General features: G+C 45.1%; 1 protein-coding gene across 4 annotated transcripts in view; it reads right to left on the bottom strand.

Moving 5' to 3' along the window:
• Positions 1–18,773, bottom strand: part of MEIS1 (Meis homeobox 1) — a 137,316-nt gene that overhangs the window by 55,193 nt on the left and 63,350 nt on the right. For all 4 annotated transcript variants that reach the window (XM_055328930.1, XM_055328929.1, XM_055328931.1 and 1 more), the window contains exon 8: positions 5,918–6,063. In XM_055328930.1, coding sequence (XP_055184905.1) covers positions 5,918–6,063 — 146 coding nt within the window. The remainder of the gene's footprint in view (positions 1–5,917; positions 6,064–18,773) is intronic.

Genomic DNA, 18,773 nt, shown 5'->3' with positions numbered 1-18,773 from the left:
GATCATTAGTATTAACTCCGATTCTTCTGGGTGAAGAATTCCAGCTGTAGCCTTTTCAGTTTACCTGACCTAAGAAAATTCATCACCCATCCCATTAGGATTTCAATAACCAGCTAAGAAAGAGAGAGAGAGAGAGAGAGAGAGAGAGAGAGAGAGAGAGAGAGAGAAAGGCAGTTGCCCCAGAATCTAGAAACCACCCGCTTCATTATTAAAACGGAGTTTATATGGCATACATCACAGAAGAATTAGGGCATTCCAACAGTACCTCCAAGTAATTAAACAATCTATTCCATTTGCCTCCTAAGAGGGAGGATTCCCAATTGGGTGAAAAATCGTCAGGGTCCAATGTAATCACAGTGGAAATATGCTATCTCCAAACTAGCAGAGACCTTTTAAAATTAAAATAGAGGGATCTGTCACTCAAACTTGGGCTAGTTTTGGCACAGCCTTGCTCTGACCCATCATCATCATGAAAGCCCGTGAAGGTGAATGGCAACTACGTGTAGGAGAAAAAGTAGCAGCTACAAAGACATTCTCATAGGTTTATGAGAGTTCATTTTTGATAAGGCACATGGACATCTGGAAGGGAAAAATTCTTGTCACCCTTACATCCTGGTTTTCAAGAATCTCAATTTAATCATGTATCTGCGGATAACACGCAGCGAAGAAGGACTCAAAGTTGCTGTCTCCACAAACCACCTTCCTTGGGTCAGGCACGTGCATATGAAGATATGTTAGGACTAGTCTGAAGGAAGGACTGTCCTTCTCAAATACTTTGTGCTACTCTCCTTCCCATTCTGGGCAAGAGTTCAAGAACACTGCCTTCCTGACCCCACTATCTTCTTAGGACTGATTTTAGCTGAATCATACCAGCTGGTTAGGCACAATGGAAATATTTGCTGTTGAAACCATCAAATTTTAGAGGTGAGGGACAGAAAAACAGAGGACGGAAGGAGGGGACCAAATCCCATCTGCTACCTATCTACATGCCTGCCTACAGGTCCTTCTTTTTTTTTTTTTTTTGAAAAATTTTTTTATTTATTTATGATAGGCACACAGTGAGAGAGAGAGAGAGAGAGAGAGGCAGAGACACAGGCAGAGGGAGAAGCAGGCTCCATGCACCGGGAGCCCGACGTGGGATTCGATCCCGGGTCCCCAGGATCGCGCCCTGGGCCAAAGGCAGGCACCAAACCGCTGCGCCACCCAGGGATCCCAGGTCCTTCTGTCTGCCTTTTGACCTTTCACTCACCTTGATCAACAGAACGGTTGTCTGGATACCAATGAGAAGGACTTTTTCAGTGTAATAATAATTCCTAATGTTGAGAGAACAATTCTTCCAAAACTGCAAGCAGAGATATGACACTAAGATGTCGCCAACAGATCTTGTTACCAAAAGCAAAACCAATGAAACAACATCTGTCTCTTCTAGAGCATTCAATTCCCAATTCAATTCCATTTACTCCATCCTTAGAGTGGCGGACCCGCAGGGCACTTTTCATCTAATAGTGTTTCTATGGAAACGCCATTCTCAACCTGGAAGATTCTACAACCCTCACTTTGGCTTTATCCACGTTGAGAGGAACGTCTTATAAATCAGAAATTGAGACATAAATTTCGCCACAGACAAACAAGGATTTTTCAAGGCTACAAGTTCACAAATAAGAAACAAACAAAACAAAACCAAAGAGTCAAAAAAATGTGTATCCAGACATAGAAACAAAGTGTCTCTATTAAGCATCCAATGAGATCCGAAAAATCAGTGAAAGGAATCCAAGAGAATGTGAATGAAAAACCAATTCACCTTGAGGATCACCTCCCCTTACTGGTCAAATACCAGATGTGTCGCCCCTCGCATGGTTTCTTCACCTGACGCCGCAGGTGTGTATTTGAACAGCCTGCATTCTTTCTAACTTTCAAGATTCCTGGGACACACAGCAGCTCGATGCCGGAAAACATGTCACTGCATATTTTAAATAAGAACCATATTAACCGCTTTTCTATTTAGATTATATTTAAATCTGCAATATGCAAGAGGGCATAAATCCAATAGGGTAAGGGGGAAAAAAACAAAACAGAAAACCCTTGATTTTTTTTTTTTTACCTGAAACGTTGTATTTCTCCCTCTTTCTCATTTTCGCTAGGCCCTTAGGCACATATCGTTGTAACACCATATAGCAAAATAACTGGCAATATGTAAAACACATCCAGTTTAAACACTATGACATAGTAGGTTGTAGTTAGAGTTGGAATAACACCTTTAAGAAGGAAAAAGAAACCTTCATGGAGCGCATATGCCCCTGAACTGACTGACTATACAGTGACTCATACTCAGATATTAAGTATTTCTTAATTGTTTGCAATAATTTGTCTTCAGGCAAATGCAAGCACTTTATTAATAAATGCTTTTGTTTTCTTTCAAATTCTCTCTTATTATCTAAATAATGTCAGTCACCCTTTGCGATTCCAGGGAAGAGTTTCTTTTAAGAGACCTGCTCCTAGTTATCAAAACTGGCAAATGCTCAACTAAGACTGAGGTGGAGATTTACATCACTGAAATCTCCTTTTACCCCCAAATCACCAAAGTTTAAAATCTGTTTCCTTTTCTTCTTTTATTATTTTCATCGTATACAAGTATTTCCAGTTTAGCTCACTGTGAGTCACAGAATGAAGGTTTAGTTCTCTCCTTGGAGTAGTAAAATGTGCTACCGATTAAATCTACCTGTGGACAGCTACAGAAACAGCACATTTTTCTTATGCAGCTGGGGTGCAAATCCAGGAAGGTTTTTTTTTTTGTGTGTGTGTGTGTGTTTTGTTTTGTTTTGTTTTCAGGGCCCATTCTACTCCCCTGACACACAAATGCTTGAAAGCCCTTTCAAAGACAGGTTTTTGTTGTTGTTGCTGTTTTTAACTGAATAAACCCAATGTAAAGATTGACCCATTTATTTGAAAAATAAAAGAAAGTAGGAATTTGCTTTCAAAAAAAAAAGTATGTGAGGTTTTATAATATGCTTTTTGGCAGTTAAAAGATTAGTTTTTACAGCTTGCTAATAAATTGTTATTGCTATTATGTTAATTAGTCAGAGTTTCGAATGCTCTTTCGTATCCTGCAAGATTTCAGACAGGATTTCTCCAGATTAAGTTACATTAATCATATAAGCAAGAATGTGATCATTTAAAATTTGTAGCATCTTCCAAATGAATCGTGCAATCCCCCAGAACCCTCAGAACTTGACATACAGTTGCTAAAAGATTAGTGCGGAGATATCACTACTTAATCACATTTGAACAAATAACAAAACTCTCCTTAAACTCTAGAGGCCTTTCCCATAGAATTCATTATGACCGGCTCCTGACTATGAACGATTACCTAAGCGGTTTGTGCATTCCTTCAAGAGGTGTAACAAGACAACTGACAACTGGACGTCTAGCTGGTTTTGCAATTAGAGAAGAGGGTAGGGCATCGTTTTCATTGGGGGAAGGAAAGAGGGAGGAAATTTAAATGTATCTCCTTTGCTTTTTAGATGATACTGTGAGACATTCGGTTTTTTTAGAGGTGGTTACCGTTACCGATATTTTTGTACGAGCACATGGCAGCGGAGTGGGGAAGCAGGTGGGCATGTCCGATGCAGGCCACTAGGCGATTTCTGCAAACATGCACAGAAAGCCAGGGAGGTGTGGACAAATGGGTTTCCCCTTCCAGGGCAGGGGAAAAGGCCAGCACAGACCCCAAAACTGAAAGACGTTAGCCAGACCTCAAGAAATCAGGCAGTTTATGAATAATTTCCAATCTAATTGCCCGAATAACAGATGGACCACAAAAAGCATCGCAATGCAGGTAAGATCTTGCTGGTGGCTACAGAAGTTTTTTTGTGTTGTTTCGTTTTGTTTTAAGAAGATAATATAGCTCTCTCTACAAGGTTCTTCCCAAGGGTATGACCTAGAAAACCAGGAAACCTGGTGGATGAATAAAAGAACTTGCTTCTCTCCCTCCTGATTCTGTCTGAACTAATATTTGATTATATTTTATTCAGGGGCATCTCAGCCTCAAGCTCCTTTGCAGATTGAGATGGAGGCTGATGAAATCCATTCTTTTTTTTTTTTTTTCCCGTTAGTACTGGCAAGAGACTTTGGTCGTAACCTCAGGGGCCACCTGATTTTGTCCCCTCCCTCCCCCAGGCTCCAGATCTGGTTGGCTGGTTGGCCCCAGTGACGAAACATCAGCACAGCTGCATCAGCACCGTTCACCAACTGCCTCTGCCTATCTCCCACTACGTTTTCCTCCTGCCGTGCCCTCCATGCCCTCCGTGCCCTCCAGACCCTGGCCCTTCCCATCCCCCTCAGTCATGGTCCATAACCCTCAGGGGCAAACTTGCACCAGGCACATCTCGGACTATCCGCGTACAGGTAACAGGCGTCAGGTAAGTAACGGCACCCGGGTGGGGTTTGGGGTAAACCTCATATGCTGCTAAAATCAGCCACACGATCTAAAGCTCCAACTAACTACCAGCCCTAGGCCAACCTCCAAAGCTGCTTCCCAAATGGTCAGGGTAGTCTAGTTGCTGTTTGGAATCATGGTGACTGGGGCAGAGGGAGGAAAGTATTTTACTTATTTATTTTTTATATATTTTTTTAGTTATCCTTGCCGGAAAGTCTGGATTAATTTACACCCTCAAGTGTTCCTGGAGGCAGAGCCTCCATCCAGAGGAGCAGAACCAGCGTGGTGGCCTTTGACAGCCCCTCGTGTCTCCCTGACACAGTGCAAGCTAAAGGCCAGCGCTCTGAAGGCAGGCAAAGGTGGGGAGGGTCAACTGACCTGGCCACAGGGGTGACAACGCAGAATTAACCTTGATATTTAAACATAAATGACGTTAAGGAAAGCAAACTATGCTTAAAAAAAAAAAAAGTAACATAAAGAGTTTGCTTCTGACGTTTCTCAAAAAGCCAAGACTTTTAGCATTCGCTCACTTGAGGCTACCAGGCGGGGGCTAGGCGATGACCTATTTTAAACTCAACCTCTGTCCCTAATATAGTGAGAAGTCCCCCGTGGCGACAACGTTGCTGATTTTTAAAATATTATTTTATCCATAAATTTTCATTCCGTCTTCTTCCTCGGATGTCATTAAGTCGGTATGCACTTACAAAAATATCCACCAAAATATTATGATTATAAATATTTTGAACATGAAATTCATTCAGAACAATAACCAAACAAAACAAATCCCTCGGTGGCATAAAGCCCCAAATCTCCAGTTTCTCACATCTCCAGGAGAATTCCTGCAGTGAAAACAGCAATACTCACACAGACAATATAAACTGTTACTCTGCTTGAAAAGTCACAAGGGACTACACAGGAAGAGTTGACTCTATATTGCTGTTTCCCTTTACAGTTCTAAGCACAGGGACAACTTTCACTGTGCAGCTCGGGCTCGGATGAATGTCTCGTAATGGCAACCAGTGCATGCAAACCACTTCAGAGCAATTTATGTGAGCATCTTGCCATTGCAACAAGATTTAAGCTTTTTGGGACCGTGCGCTAGGAAGGTCCGCTACAGCGTTAGGAGAAAGGAAGTCCTTCTCTCCGGGGTCTATCTTACTTTCTTCTTAGTAGGACTTGGTTCTAGGGACCCAAGAGTCACACTGAGAAAAGCAACATCATTAACATACATACTTAAAATCACAACTCCTACACCTTATAACTTACAGTTAACAAAATTGCAATAGTGAACTTCAAATAACACTCCTCGTTTGGGGTAAGAATCTAGGAAATAAGGGCTAACACTTCTGTAAAAACTAGGGGGACACAGTGATTTATGAAATATTCCAAGTGCAGAGGGATCATTTTCCCCCATTTTTTTTTCTATCACAACGGGTTCATCGTCCATATTTAGTTTACATATGTCATTTAGAATCCACTTACTGTTAGATGCTGGAACAGCCACGCCCTCATGATATTTGTGGCTACTTTGGGAAAGATGCCACGCTTTTTGTGACGCTTTTTGTCCTTATCTGGATCATCATCGTCACCTGTGCTGGGGGAAGCTACACTGTTGTCCAAGCCATCACCTGCAAACATAGTGAATCAAATTTTGACTGATGCTACCTTGACATGCTTTATGCAAATAGAATGCCTTTGGATATAAACAAAACCAAAAGAGCAATATAAATGATTAATAGTTTATTTGGTACTGTTTTTATTAGTTGTTTTTTTTTTCTTTTTTTCCAAGACAAAGAGAAAGAACAAGGCCTAGGCTCAAAAGTAGTCAGGTCTAAGGAACTTCTTCTAAAGGACAGTGGGAAAGGTCAAAGGGAATGAGGGGAAATGGCCAATCTCTTTAGTAGCTTCGTTGCCATCGTAATTATTCAGAGGGGTACAGCTGAGACGAGTTAAGTGTAACTGGGGAGTCCGATATGGTGGTGGCCGTGGGCAGACGTGCCGTCCCTGCCTGGGTATTCAAACCCCACATACAGTCGCTGATGTCAACTTGTGAGAAGATGCATTTAAGATAGCAACTATTTCCACAAGTGATCTATCTAAGACTGTAAAGTAGGCCATGGAAATGTAAGTAATCCATCATCGAAGCGCTTTGACATAGGGATGCTTCAAATAGAACATAATTTTTCTTGTCATAGAAAGAGAGCATCAAGTTTAGTAAGGGCAAAACTCCCTGAAATAGTTTTTTCTTTTTTTTTTTTAATTAGGAAACAATTACTATGTAAGTCACTAAAGTGATGTTAAATTAATAGTCCGTTGAATTGGATTACCCTACAAATCCAGGCAATTTCTAAGATTTCTTCCAGATTCAAATTTTGCTCATTGAAAAGTCACCTGTTTACAAACTCCTGAATATCGTGGGTCCCATTCTTCCATTGCTCTCTGTTCTAACGTTTATGTTGTGTCCTCTAGAAAATACTCTGGCGCTGTGACACGATAAAACACAAAAATGCAGCATGCCTTTCACAGCGCCGTGCGTGGTAAGACAGAAAAATGACGTTTCAGCCCATGGAAGCACACACTGCCTCGCGCAAGTCGCGAGGTACAAATGGGAACTGATACCTCGTGTTTTGGCACAAAAGTTCAAAAGGAAGACGAGGCTGGGGCTGGGCAGCTTGGTTCCTGCCAAGTGGGCCTCCCGACCCGCCACCTGCGGGCCACCCTGGCTCTCGGGGGAAGCCACCGACTTCCAGGGCGGGACAGGGCCCCGCGGCCCAGGAAGAAGGCTTGGCGGTGAGGCAGCCCGCACACCTGGGGGCACGCGGGCACGCGGCTGCACGCACACCTGGGGGCACATGGCCTGCACGCACACCTGGGGGCATGCGGCCTGCACGCACACCTGAGGACACGTGGGCATGAGGCCTGCACGCACACCTGGGGGCACGCGGCCGGCCTGAGTATGCTACTGGAGGGCCGTCTACGCAGCCAAGGAGTCGGGTACTCGGATGAGACCCGTCTCCCGGCCGCCGCGCGTTGGCACTGGCCTCAGGTTCGGTTACCTGGCTTCCTCGGATCCCTTATTCCCTGTTCCTTATTTCTGTCACCCAAAGACACTAGGTACAGTGTACTACTTTGATCTCAGTGATTCTGGTCTAATCTACGGTAATTAGGTCACCATTAATCAATTGTTCTTACCAGCTCTCTCAGGAGTCCCTTGCCGAGCCCCCCACCTCACCCCCCAAAAAAGGAAATTGCCCCCAAACGGCCTTAACTTGTACGGTAAAGTTTAGAGACTGGTGGGCGAGGAACAGACTAATTTCGACGTTTCTGCGATGACTGCCACCTATGCCACAGACACGAAACTTTGGCAGAAGTTTTCTGTGATTTTTATTTTAAAAAATCTGTAATTTTATTGTATCTAAAAATCCCTCTGTTTTGTTCAAGTTCCACAGAATCATAGCTGTGTTCTCGGTGGAAAAGATCCTAGAGACACCCCCCCCACCCCAACCCTCCATCCCCCGGACTCCAGAGCCCTCACTTGTATGGGCAGCGAGCCAAGAAAGTGCTTAGGTGACTTGCCCAAGGTCACACGGCAGGTCTGGGGCTGGCAGGCCTGGGCCGGCCCAGACACACCGCATCCCCTAAACTGGTGCTCCTCCCACCCCACCAAACCCGTTATTTGCATAACCAAGTGTTTTAGAAGGAGTCCCCTTGGATTTGCCTAATAAATTCCTTGAAAGTCCAGTATTTAAAGAGGCTTTTTATTCAGAGAAGCAATTCACCATATAAAATAACAATTCATTAAAGAAACATGAGAAAAGAAACCAACTCAACAGCATTTAAAATTTCAATGGGCTAATCCACTTTCAATATGCAAAAGGTAACCGAGGAAAAGAAACATATTACTTGATCATTGATTAAAAATGAAAAGCTTCTAACCTAATGACAGTTTTTCACCACCTCTCCATGATTGTTTTCCACCTTTAAAAAAAAAAAAATAGCCTTTCCATCCGTCTCAAAACCCCTTCAGATTAATTTAGCAGGCGATGCCTAGTGCCTGCCTCGAAGAGAATTCATTGATAATTTATGGAAATATCTACTATAATCCAGCGGAGATGACTTTTTTCCAGCTTTGTGCATCAATAGATAATCAAGGCCTTAAAGCAGCCTTAGCTTCCCATTACCTCAGGCAAAAGAATTCCTGAAAGCGTGCCTTGAGGGCACCTGAATTATATACTCCATTAGGAGAGGAAGGCTTTCTGCATTCCATGTGTAACACTCACCAGAACCTTTCCTGTTTATTTCTGCTGTATGAAAGCAGCAGCATTAGGAACAGAATTTTTTAAGTGAAGACTTATGTAGACACAATGGAGAAACCTTTCAAGCAGGAGCCAGATCACCCCCTTCAGTCCCTGGCAGTGACCTCTCCCGAATAAAAGGTTTCTATTACATCATTAGCTCAAGCCAAAAACAGCCTTGGCTTAATGCACAGTTTGTTCTTCCTACTGTTTTTAGGCAAATACAGCTACTTTACTCCCATCTGGGAGGGAAATTACACTGCTGGGTTGTAATCTAAGACAAGATTTTCATTGGAAGCAAATGCTTTCAATCCAGTGTAAATACTGGTGCATGTTCAGAAAAGCCTAAAACAATAAACCCTGCTCCTTCCCGACACAAGTTAGGGAAATGGAGAAGATGGGGAAGGAGAAGAGCATAATACAACAGACTATTCTAAAAGCAAACACTTTCATAGATTTTCATAAATTGTTTAACCTCTTCCACTTTCTAGAACTGAAAATTGATCTCGAAACGTCTCCACCTCCGAGGAACAGTCTAAATGGTCAATTGTACCTCTAGCATTTCCATTCACTCTGCAATTTGATACAGTCACCTCGATGCGGTCTCTGGAGGATTTATTTCCTTTTTTATTTTATTTTATTTTTTTATTTATTTTTTTTATTTTTAAGATCACTAAACAAACTTGGAGAACCGCCGGCCGACCACATGGCAGCAGGCAGCAGCTCTGAACCACATTTGTAAAATGTCAGCAGTGACTTCATTCCTGGAGCTGACTTCTCCTGCCGCCAAATGAAGGCAAACTGAAAAGGTGGAAATAATCATAAAAATGATGCTAGTCCATAAACAAGCTTACAGCCTCATTAGGATAGCAGTAGGCTCCAGTGGGTGATTTATGCTCGTTTTGCTGATGCTATGAGGAAATGCCATAGGGCGACTTTAGCCAATTGCTAATGGTTTCTGACAGCTTCTTAGCAACTAGTGCAAGCAACGTTGTGGCGTTTGCTAGTGACAGAAACCGAAAATGTCATATTATCTGCCCATGTGTCATGAAGTCCGTGTGGCAATTAACTAGCAGGCCAGTGACTGAGGGGCCAGAGGCTCCCGAAAATGGCCTTTGGCTATGCAGAGGCAGCCGAGGGGCGCAGAGCACCCGCTGCTGCACATATGCAACATTCTAATGCAGCACCCCCTTCCTTGTGACTCCCCGGCTCTGATGAGGCCCGGCCACTCCAATCCCTTTTTTCCTCTCACTCAAGTGAAACTCTGGGCTCTCTCTCTCTCTCTCTCTCTCTCTCTCTCTCTCTCTCTCTCTCTCTCTCGCCACTGGCTCTGGCCTTATGAGAAGCCTCCAAAGCCTCCAATGCTTTGATATGATTATCCCGATGGCTCCTTAATTGGCAATACCTGGTTCTGGGCTCTCTGGACGCTGGATTGTAAGGTGCCAGCCATTTTTCTGCTCTCTCACGAATTAGTCTAAAAGGATTGAAGATCACTGAAGCAGACTCATTGCCTGTCAGGTTGCAGGGAGCAGAGGGACTCGGCGGCAACAAGACACTACGTGAAAAACACCAGGCTTCTAACGAGGTGGGGGGGGGACGGGGATCCTGGCCACACTTTCCAGTTTCCGAGCTATCAAAACCATGCACTATATGTCAAACTGTCAAACCTTTCAGCGTGGGCCATTTGCCCTTTCAAATAATATTTAAGAATTGTTTTTACAAAATTTTATAGGCCATGGTCTAGTGAAAGAGGCCAAGCAACAAAGAAAGGAATTTGTACTACAATTCGTCTACGGACAATTTCTTGCGAGACCTGGTCTGTCCCTGCGGAGCAAGGCAGGTGACCTGTGGCAGCTCCCAGGCTGTCAGAGAGCTCAGATTTCAAACACGCTCAACTCAAACATCCCGAGTCGCCTATTTAAGCATGCCCAGGCATTTAGACTGTGCTATCTCGTGCCTTTCAAGGCAGGATAAAGCGGCATTTACCGCATTCAGGCCATTCAATGGGTCAGACTGACCGTGTCAGCAGGGGCTCCTCTCTGGCAGGTCAAAGCCCTGCTCCCATTTTTCTCTTCCTCCTAACTCCCTCTCTCCGCGCACCCCCCCCTCCAACCTCCAGGATTGCCCATCCCCTAAACCTATTCTGAGCCAGGCCAGAACAAAACCCCCCGAAGTGCCCAAGATTCACCATCACAACCCAGAGGGCCCTCCAGCGTCGGCCGGCCAGCAGGTGTACGTAAAACGGGTTGGGTTGGCTGTCAGAGGGCTCTTTCCGTCGTTGAGGCAAGACTCCTAATTAGGGATATGAACTTTCAACCGCCGGGGCAGAGGAAGGTGTCGGGTTGTGGCCCTTCTTGTTTTGCTAGAAGCCGGGCTGCGAGGCCTCCCAGCTTGGAGACAATTCATTTACAGACCTGTCCTGAGGACCCATAGTCTCTGGCCGGGTCGCTCCTGAACTTTTGCTTTGCTCACCTTCAAGTGCTTGGAAGCAGAATGTTTGTCCCAGAGAGGCCCGCAGACTCCGAACCAAGGCCGTTCGTAATCGCACCTCTCGACGCGGAGTAAACTCTGCCATGACTTGGGAGGTGTCTCCGCGGTCAACCCAAAAGCACGAAGACCCTACAGCTCATGTTGTAAGGTGGCTCCCTTTTCCTCCAATATGAAGGGTTGTCGTTGTTTCTTTTGTTGTTTTTTTTTTCTTTCCTCCGGTCTGTTTTCTCACAGAGCACATCTAGGAGGATGAATATGGCATTTCACCCCTTACACGGCGTGTAGAACATTCCCTGCCCTTCCAGGGGCTGCTGCTGGTGCAAACATCCCATGAGCATGGGGAGGTCGGGTTTCCTCTGGAGCGGAGCTACCCGAGTGTGCCAGGTTGTTAGGAAGGATGTAAAACTACCCCAAGCCCACTGCTCCAGATCAGGGCTGTGTCTGCTTAGCCAGAAGTCAGATGGGATAATGTTTCTGTGTTATGTTAAGAGGATAAATGGTGAGAATTATAGACAACCCCTTCTCAGGAACCAGCTAGAATGCTTCAGAGGTTATAAAGAAGTGTTTTGTCTTCGCGGGAGAATGTGTAAGAGCTGCCAGAGTGATTTTTCTAAGACACATATATGGTCTTATAACCCCGGCTCTCAAGATCCTGCTGCGGCTATCATTTGCCTTCAGGGAAAAGGGCGCCCGTTTTAGGCCGCCGAGGAAGGCCTTGCACCATCTCTGTGTCCCCTCTGGGGGCCCCGGGCCTGCCTCCTGCGGGTTTGCACCCTGGTCCTGAGGCTCCCGGGCTTCTCACGCCCTCCCCGCGGGCACAGCTCCCATGCCCCGTGCGGTCCCCTGTGCTAGGCCTCTTTGCAAGGTCCTTCCCGGCAAGCCCTTTGGTAACCGTCTCTAGGTTTCACCCAACTGCCATTGCCTCTCAGGAGCGGGAAGCATGTGCCGGACTCTAGCTGCTTGGTGCCACCCCTCCCCAACCCCCAATTTTTCCTCCATCCAAGCACACGTCGCACTGTCGTGGGACTGTTGGTGTCCTGTAGTGTTATATCCCCTTGACTCGGTCACAGGAACTATGAAAACAGGGACAGGGTCCTGGTCCCCTCCAAGAGTCTCCAGGCCCTGGCTTGTCCCAGTGCCCAGGGTACAAACTTGTCCCTGGCTTATGAAAGGAATGGGCACATGCATTTCCTTTTTTTTTTTTTTTTTTTTGCACTGCATGGAGAAAACGGGTTTCCATTTCCACCTGTGCTTATCCTCTCTGCCAGCTGCTTAAACTCTTGAAGCACAGTCACCAAGGAAAATCGGTAAACCCTACGAAGACGTGAAGGAAACGCATTCTCCAGAGCTGGGACGTTCCCTTGGAATCTTGCAGCTCGCCGTGGACAAAAGGTGGACTGACTTGAGGAATCAGAGTTCTTCTCCGTGTTTGCCATTGTCTCTCGGGAACACACTCCTACCTCTTTTGATGACAGTTTAAAGCGCTTGGCCTAACTAAAAGGTCTTGCTGGTTGCACAGGTTTTCCTGAGTTCGACTCTAAAAGATGACGCCGATGTGTTTGTTCCCCTCTGCCCTTTCCCCCAGTGAATGACACACGTTACTTCCATGCCTCCCAGTTGGACCCTAGCAAAGGAGCCCAGCTGCCTCGCAGCAGACCATGTCACCCCGAGCTCAGGCTCCGGGCGCACGCTGTAGAGACCCGCTGCCAAACACAAAACTCCAGGACCCTGGCTTTCCCTTGGCTTTGCCAAGTCACGGATGGGCCTTCCCCACCTCACTCCTCCACCTGCCTCGGCAAGTTCTCAGCAACAGGTTATCGGAGGACCTTGGCATCTGATATACAGACTGATGCGCCGTAGGGTCCTCGGGGACATTAGAAAGGCTTCTCCAAGATCAATGAAAAACTAATACGACCCCGTAAGTCTAAGTACACGCTTTCAAGAGAAACACAGCAGACTCTGTACGTCTTCAAGAGGGCGGCCGATAGACAAATACACCATTGTCTGCATCCAGTGGTTCACTTTGGGGTTTGACTTGAGTTAGGTTTCGGTCACCTCGGCCTCCCTTTTGTATCTCTGCTCATCCTTAGGTGTTTGACGTCTCCTTGTTCCCTGTTCAGAGCGATGCTCAGTTGATCGAAGAAAAGTAACAGAGGAAAAGCACGTTCTCACATGTGTTATGGTACCACCCGCGACCTCCCTGAAAATCTTGAGGTGTTGGTTCCTTTGGAAACCAGGATAAGGAGCCAACGGCGGCGTGAGGTTCTAGAAGGGACCTAGGACATGGCCCACATTACGGATAAACGCTGAAGGCCGTGGCTGAGAGACAGAGGTGAAGGGAGACTCGGGGAGAAGATCGAGGAGAAGCAAACCTTAAATAAACACGTTATTGGTACTTGTAAAAAGGAATGTGTAAGGTGTATGCTCCCCAGGGTTGGCTTTCCAGAGGCCTGCCACGAAGCTTGTCCTCTCTCGTTGGTGTAGGTCTGTTAAGCGGTGACACCCACTTGTTAGCCACCGCGGAGCGAGCTCGCAGCTTATTTTGCCCTTTAGCGGACTGACGCCTGACATCACAGGAACCTAACGGAAGAAATGGAGAAGGCAACTCCCTCTCTGAATGTACTGCCCCCCTCTTCTAAAAAAGCAAAGCACAGACTTTAAAAATGAGCCCCACAAGGGGCACCGGGTGGCTCAGCAGTTGAGCATCTGCCTTCGGCCCAGGCCATGATCCTTGCATCAGGCTCCCTCTCCCTCTGCCTCTCCCCCTGCTCTCTTTCTCTCTCCAATAAATAAATCAGATTTTTTTTTAAATGAGCCCTACGCAAGCAACCATCTTTTGCCTAAGCGGTCACCCCTTACCATTCGTTTATTCTTTTAACAAAGAAAGTATTGAATTCCGACTGTGTCCCAAACACAGTGTCTCAACCGTTAGAGACACGGATGGTGAACAAAATCAGAGAGGGTCCCTGAGTCTTCGGAGTTTTCCAGAGACAGGGCACAGATGTTAGAGAAGACAATCACAGCAATAAAGGTGCGACTGCACTCGGATCAGAAAGAAATCTAAATCTGTGAGTGTGGAAACAGAGGAAACTGACGGGGGAGGAATCTGGGGCAGATTCCAGAGTGTGGAGGAAGTCGGGCCCGTATGGCGAGCCGCCGCAAAGGGCCAGAGAGCAGAGAAGGAGCCACAGGCCACGGGGACGGCACGGACCAAAGCCCTGTGTCTGGAAGCGTGACACAAGCACAGAACCGGAACCAGGAAAGCAGGACCAGGTGACGCTGGCGAGGTGAGGGGGGCCAGACCACTCAGGGCCTTGTGGGCCATGGTCAGAGGTTGGGTGTTTGTCCCTAAGGGGCTGCGTAGTGACCTGCATGCCCTGATATCACATCAATCTCACCAAATAAAGCCTCATGCCCTGGCATCTCTTTCCTTTTTTTTTTTTTAACATTTTAAAAAATATTTTATTTATTTATGAGAGACAGAGAGAGAGAGGCAGAGAGAGAAGCAGTCTCCATGCAGGGAGCCCGATGTGGGACTCAATCCCGGATCCTGGGATCACGCCCTGGGCCTAAGACAGACGCTCAACCGCTGAGCCACCCAGGCACCCAGGCGCCCCTCTTTCTAATTCAACCTAGCAAATCACTTGATTCCAAATTAAGATCGGGGAATGAGGGACAATGAAAAAGCAATGAGTCCATTCAGGTCGACCCCAGTGTAGGCACAGATCACACGCCGGTTAATTCGCAAGCAGGTCTCTTGGACATGAGAACATATGCTGACACAGAAGCAAGTTATGAAAGGTGTCGGGTCCCTAGGCCTGCTCATCGAAGCCAAAGTAATTCATTAAGCGAATAAAGTTCTGACACCTGAAGCCTTGGTGTGGGGAGTCAGGAAGTATAAGAAGAAGGAGGAAGATGAAGGTTTTTTCCTCATATTTCTATACATAGAATCGGCCTAGGAAAATATTAAAATATGCATAAGTGCCTTTAGCGCCTCCTTTTCTTTCTTTCCTTTTTTTTTCTTTTAAGATTTTATTTATTTATTGATGAGAGACATAGAGAGAGAGAGAGAGAGAGAGAGAGAAGGAGAGACACAGGCGGAGGGAGACGCAGGCTCCCTGTGGGGGGACTCGATCCCAGGACCCCGGGGTCACGCCCTGGGCTGAAGGCAGATGCTCAACCCCTGAGCCCCCAGGTGCCCCAGGACCTCCTTTTCTATAGTCCCTTCCACAGTGCAGCCTCCATCTCCTGGGCTTTCAGAGCATCCCAGCGCCTTGGCCTCCCACCTGGGACACCGCACCCAGCCCCATCCTTTTCCTGCCCTGAGTTCACGCTTGCCATCTCCCGACAACCACAATTCCCAGCCTTTCAGTCTGGTTCATCTAAGCCAGACCCACTGAGGTAGAAAGTGATCTGCGAGATCAGAGACACCGATGCCCCTTCACCTTCCCAGAAATGTGGGCGTCTCTGAAAGAAAATTCGTTACTGCAAACAGATCTTTGACTGGCAGGATTTCAGGTAGAGTAGTAAGTAAAGTCAGAAAGAAAAATAAAAAAAGGGGCAGCTGGCGCTGGGAAAGTCTTGTTGTTGTGGTTTTCATCAGCCGGGGCAGCCTTTCAGAAGAGCCCAGGATCGGTTCCCAGACCTGCCATTCCGTCCCTCCACCCTCAACCACTCGGCCCTTGCTCATCCCTGCCTGCATTTGGGAAGCCACGCAGGTGCCTCACCTTGCTCAGTTTTGCTTTCTTTTTCATGGAAACTGCAGAGACAGAGAATGGGCCCTGAGAGTGCACAGCGGGGAGAAGGGCTGTAAGAGATCTGGGCGGGACGTGTGTGTCTGGAGGATGCTCCTCTCACCTGGGTGTTTATAACTCAGAGATGGCCCACCCGTCGGAATAAATTTGGAATAACTCCTTTACTACAAACAAACGCCTTCTGGTAAGCATCTATCAATTCATGATTCTTCATGGAGACCACAAATAATGCAGAGAAGGCAGCAGGGTAAGAAGTACGAAAAGGATCCAACCAAGTAACGGAGACCCAGAATGAAAATGCCCACTGGATTTTTATGGGACATGAAGAAAATCTGTTGAATTATTTTAATTTCGATAGATTTGGGAGAAGAAATGGGACTTTCTAAATTCGTGGAAAGTAAGGATTGTCGGTTGGAGTTGGTTATATTCATATTTGCAGTTGACTTAAGATTTATTTTATGTAAGTATTCCTATGAGTAGAGGACTGTGGATAGATACAGCAAGCACCAAGAAATCAGCTAAATTTTCCAAGTTTTTTTTTTAATCATTGTACTTTGTTCTTTTGAGATAGGAATACCTTTTTCTAGTAATTCAATATGACTTTTTGACTTGAATTCCCCTCAGGGGAACAACAGCAAATTAGTTACCTACATACAGAGGACAAACAGCAATGATGAATAGGAAAGGAAAAAAAACACAGATTTTACTCATTTTTCATCCATTCAGCATTTTTTTTTTTACGACTAAACACCATGGAAAATCCCTGCAAAAACAGCATAACTTCTTAATGAAGTCTTAGAAACTTCAGGATGTGAGTGCACTGCAAGATATTACTGAAATCTTTGTATTTATACTAACAGTGAAACAAAATGGAAATCCCCCAATCTTTTTCTAAGGGAAAAAGAAAAAAGAAAAAAAGATATGCTTATAATTGCAAAGGTAAAACAGTGCAAAAGTCATAAACTTTTGTTTCGAATCAACATCTTGGCAGCATTTTAGGAACTGGTACTTTACCTTTTTAACGTTATTATAGTAATGGATGACAAATTCCTCGAGATAGTCTTCCCAAAATATATAAATCATTCATTAATGAATGGTCACAGAATTCTATTTAACCGTGAACATGAATCTCTTAGTCAAAACAGAAACAAAAGCACAAAAACAAATGCCACACACGGGATCTTATAGACAGGCAGACACACATACACACACACACACACACACACCATTTATTTTTGTGAGATCCTCATATGCATGCCATATAATTTATTTTTAAACTTTTATATACTCTGCACGTGTGTGTATATATACATATGTGTGTACATATGTCCACTAACACAGAAAAGACAGTATTATTTTTTTTAATCAAAGAGGTCACTCCTTCAGCAAAGTAAATTGTATAGAATACACTTGAAAAGGAGGATTTAATTTTTTAAAAAAAGTTACTGACATGCAGGTTTTAGAAGCATTTGAAGTGGTTCTTAGCTTTGGCTACACATTGAATCATGTGGTAGTTTTTACAAATCCCGATGCCTTACACTGTACCCAAGACCAATTAGATTAGTATTTTGGAGGGTGAGATCCCAGCATTAATGATTTTTAAAACTTCAAGATGATTAAAATGTACAGCCAAGTTTGAGAACCAGTGGATTAGAATCACAGATTATATGTGGTAAGGCTCAAATATATTTTTTTTTACAGAGAAATGACCATAAGACCCTTAATCAGAGAACTGTTGTGTGTATTTTAGATGCAATTTTCAAAAAGGTTTACTCATCTGGTTTCCTATCTCATGGTTTGCAGACTGAGAGCTTTGTAACAATGTAAGATGATAAAAAAAAAAAAAAGAAGGCAAAAAATAAGAACCTGGCACACTAGGGCCCATTAGCATAGGGGGAAACAGCTCTGTAAATGCTAAAGAGGCTGTGTAGACAAAACAATATGCAGCACAGGGCCATAAATCATGTATTGGCTGGATTTAAATTTTTTTTAAGTTTGTTAAAATTAGGTATGATACAGTGTGTGTGTAGTCGGAGACATTTTCCTAAATTTCTTAATATTTAAAAAAGTAGGATTCTGGTCATCTGGACCACATCATTCTTGAATGGCAGCAGATAAATCAGGATAACGTGTCTATGTTCTGTAGAAACTTTTCACATATTTGTCGTCCCTTCCCTGGAACTGTATAGTGAGATGGAATCTGGTCCTCACTGCGAGCATCGTGCATGGGCAGACCTGGGGCACCCCTCTGTCTTCTGACCCTCCCTGGCTTCCCGGGGATCTTCTCTCAAGGTGCTCACAGGTTCTTCATCCCTCCTCTTCTGCTCTCAGTACGGAAAGGATGCAGGGGGGAAGGGCATGGTGTGTGCAGGAAGGATGAAGGGGAGCGCAGCTAGAGAGTGGGAGCCTCCTCCTGCAGTAAGGTAAAAGCCAGAGCGAGAGGGAATGCCAGGGATGGGGGCGGGGAGAGAGAAACCAGATGGCATTCCATGCGGGTAGATTTCTTTGTATTCAAAGAAAAATAGAACTAGGTTGTAAAGTGTGGATTAGGAAGTCTTTGGGGCGAGTGAGGTGAGGTGAAGTTTAGTTAGAAGGAAAACAGGCAAGGAGGACGTTGGGATAAAAAAAAGAAATAAGAGCTTGTTATTCTCCTATCGCAGAGCCATCTGAAGATCCAACAGTTTCCGAAAGATAAGGTCTGAGAATTACTGGCATGTATCTGAGATCACATCTAACCTTCTCTCCTCTGATTTTCCAAGACTCTGGTTCTTTTGTCGAGTTTTTGCGGCGCACGTAGCT

The sequence above is a fragment of the Nyctereutes procyonoides genome, unplaced genomic scaffold, assembly GCF_905146905.1.
Source record: "Nyctereutes procyonoides isolate TBG_1078 unplaced genomic scaffold, NYPRO_anot_genome, whole genome shotgun sequence".
NCBI classification, from domain to species: Eukaryota; Metazoa; Chordata; class Mammalia; order Carnivora; family Canidae; genus Nyctereutes; species Nyctereutes procyonoides.
This window is presented reverse-complemented; position numbering and strand designations above follow the sequence as displayed.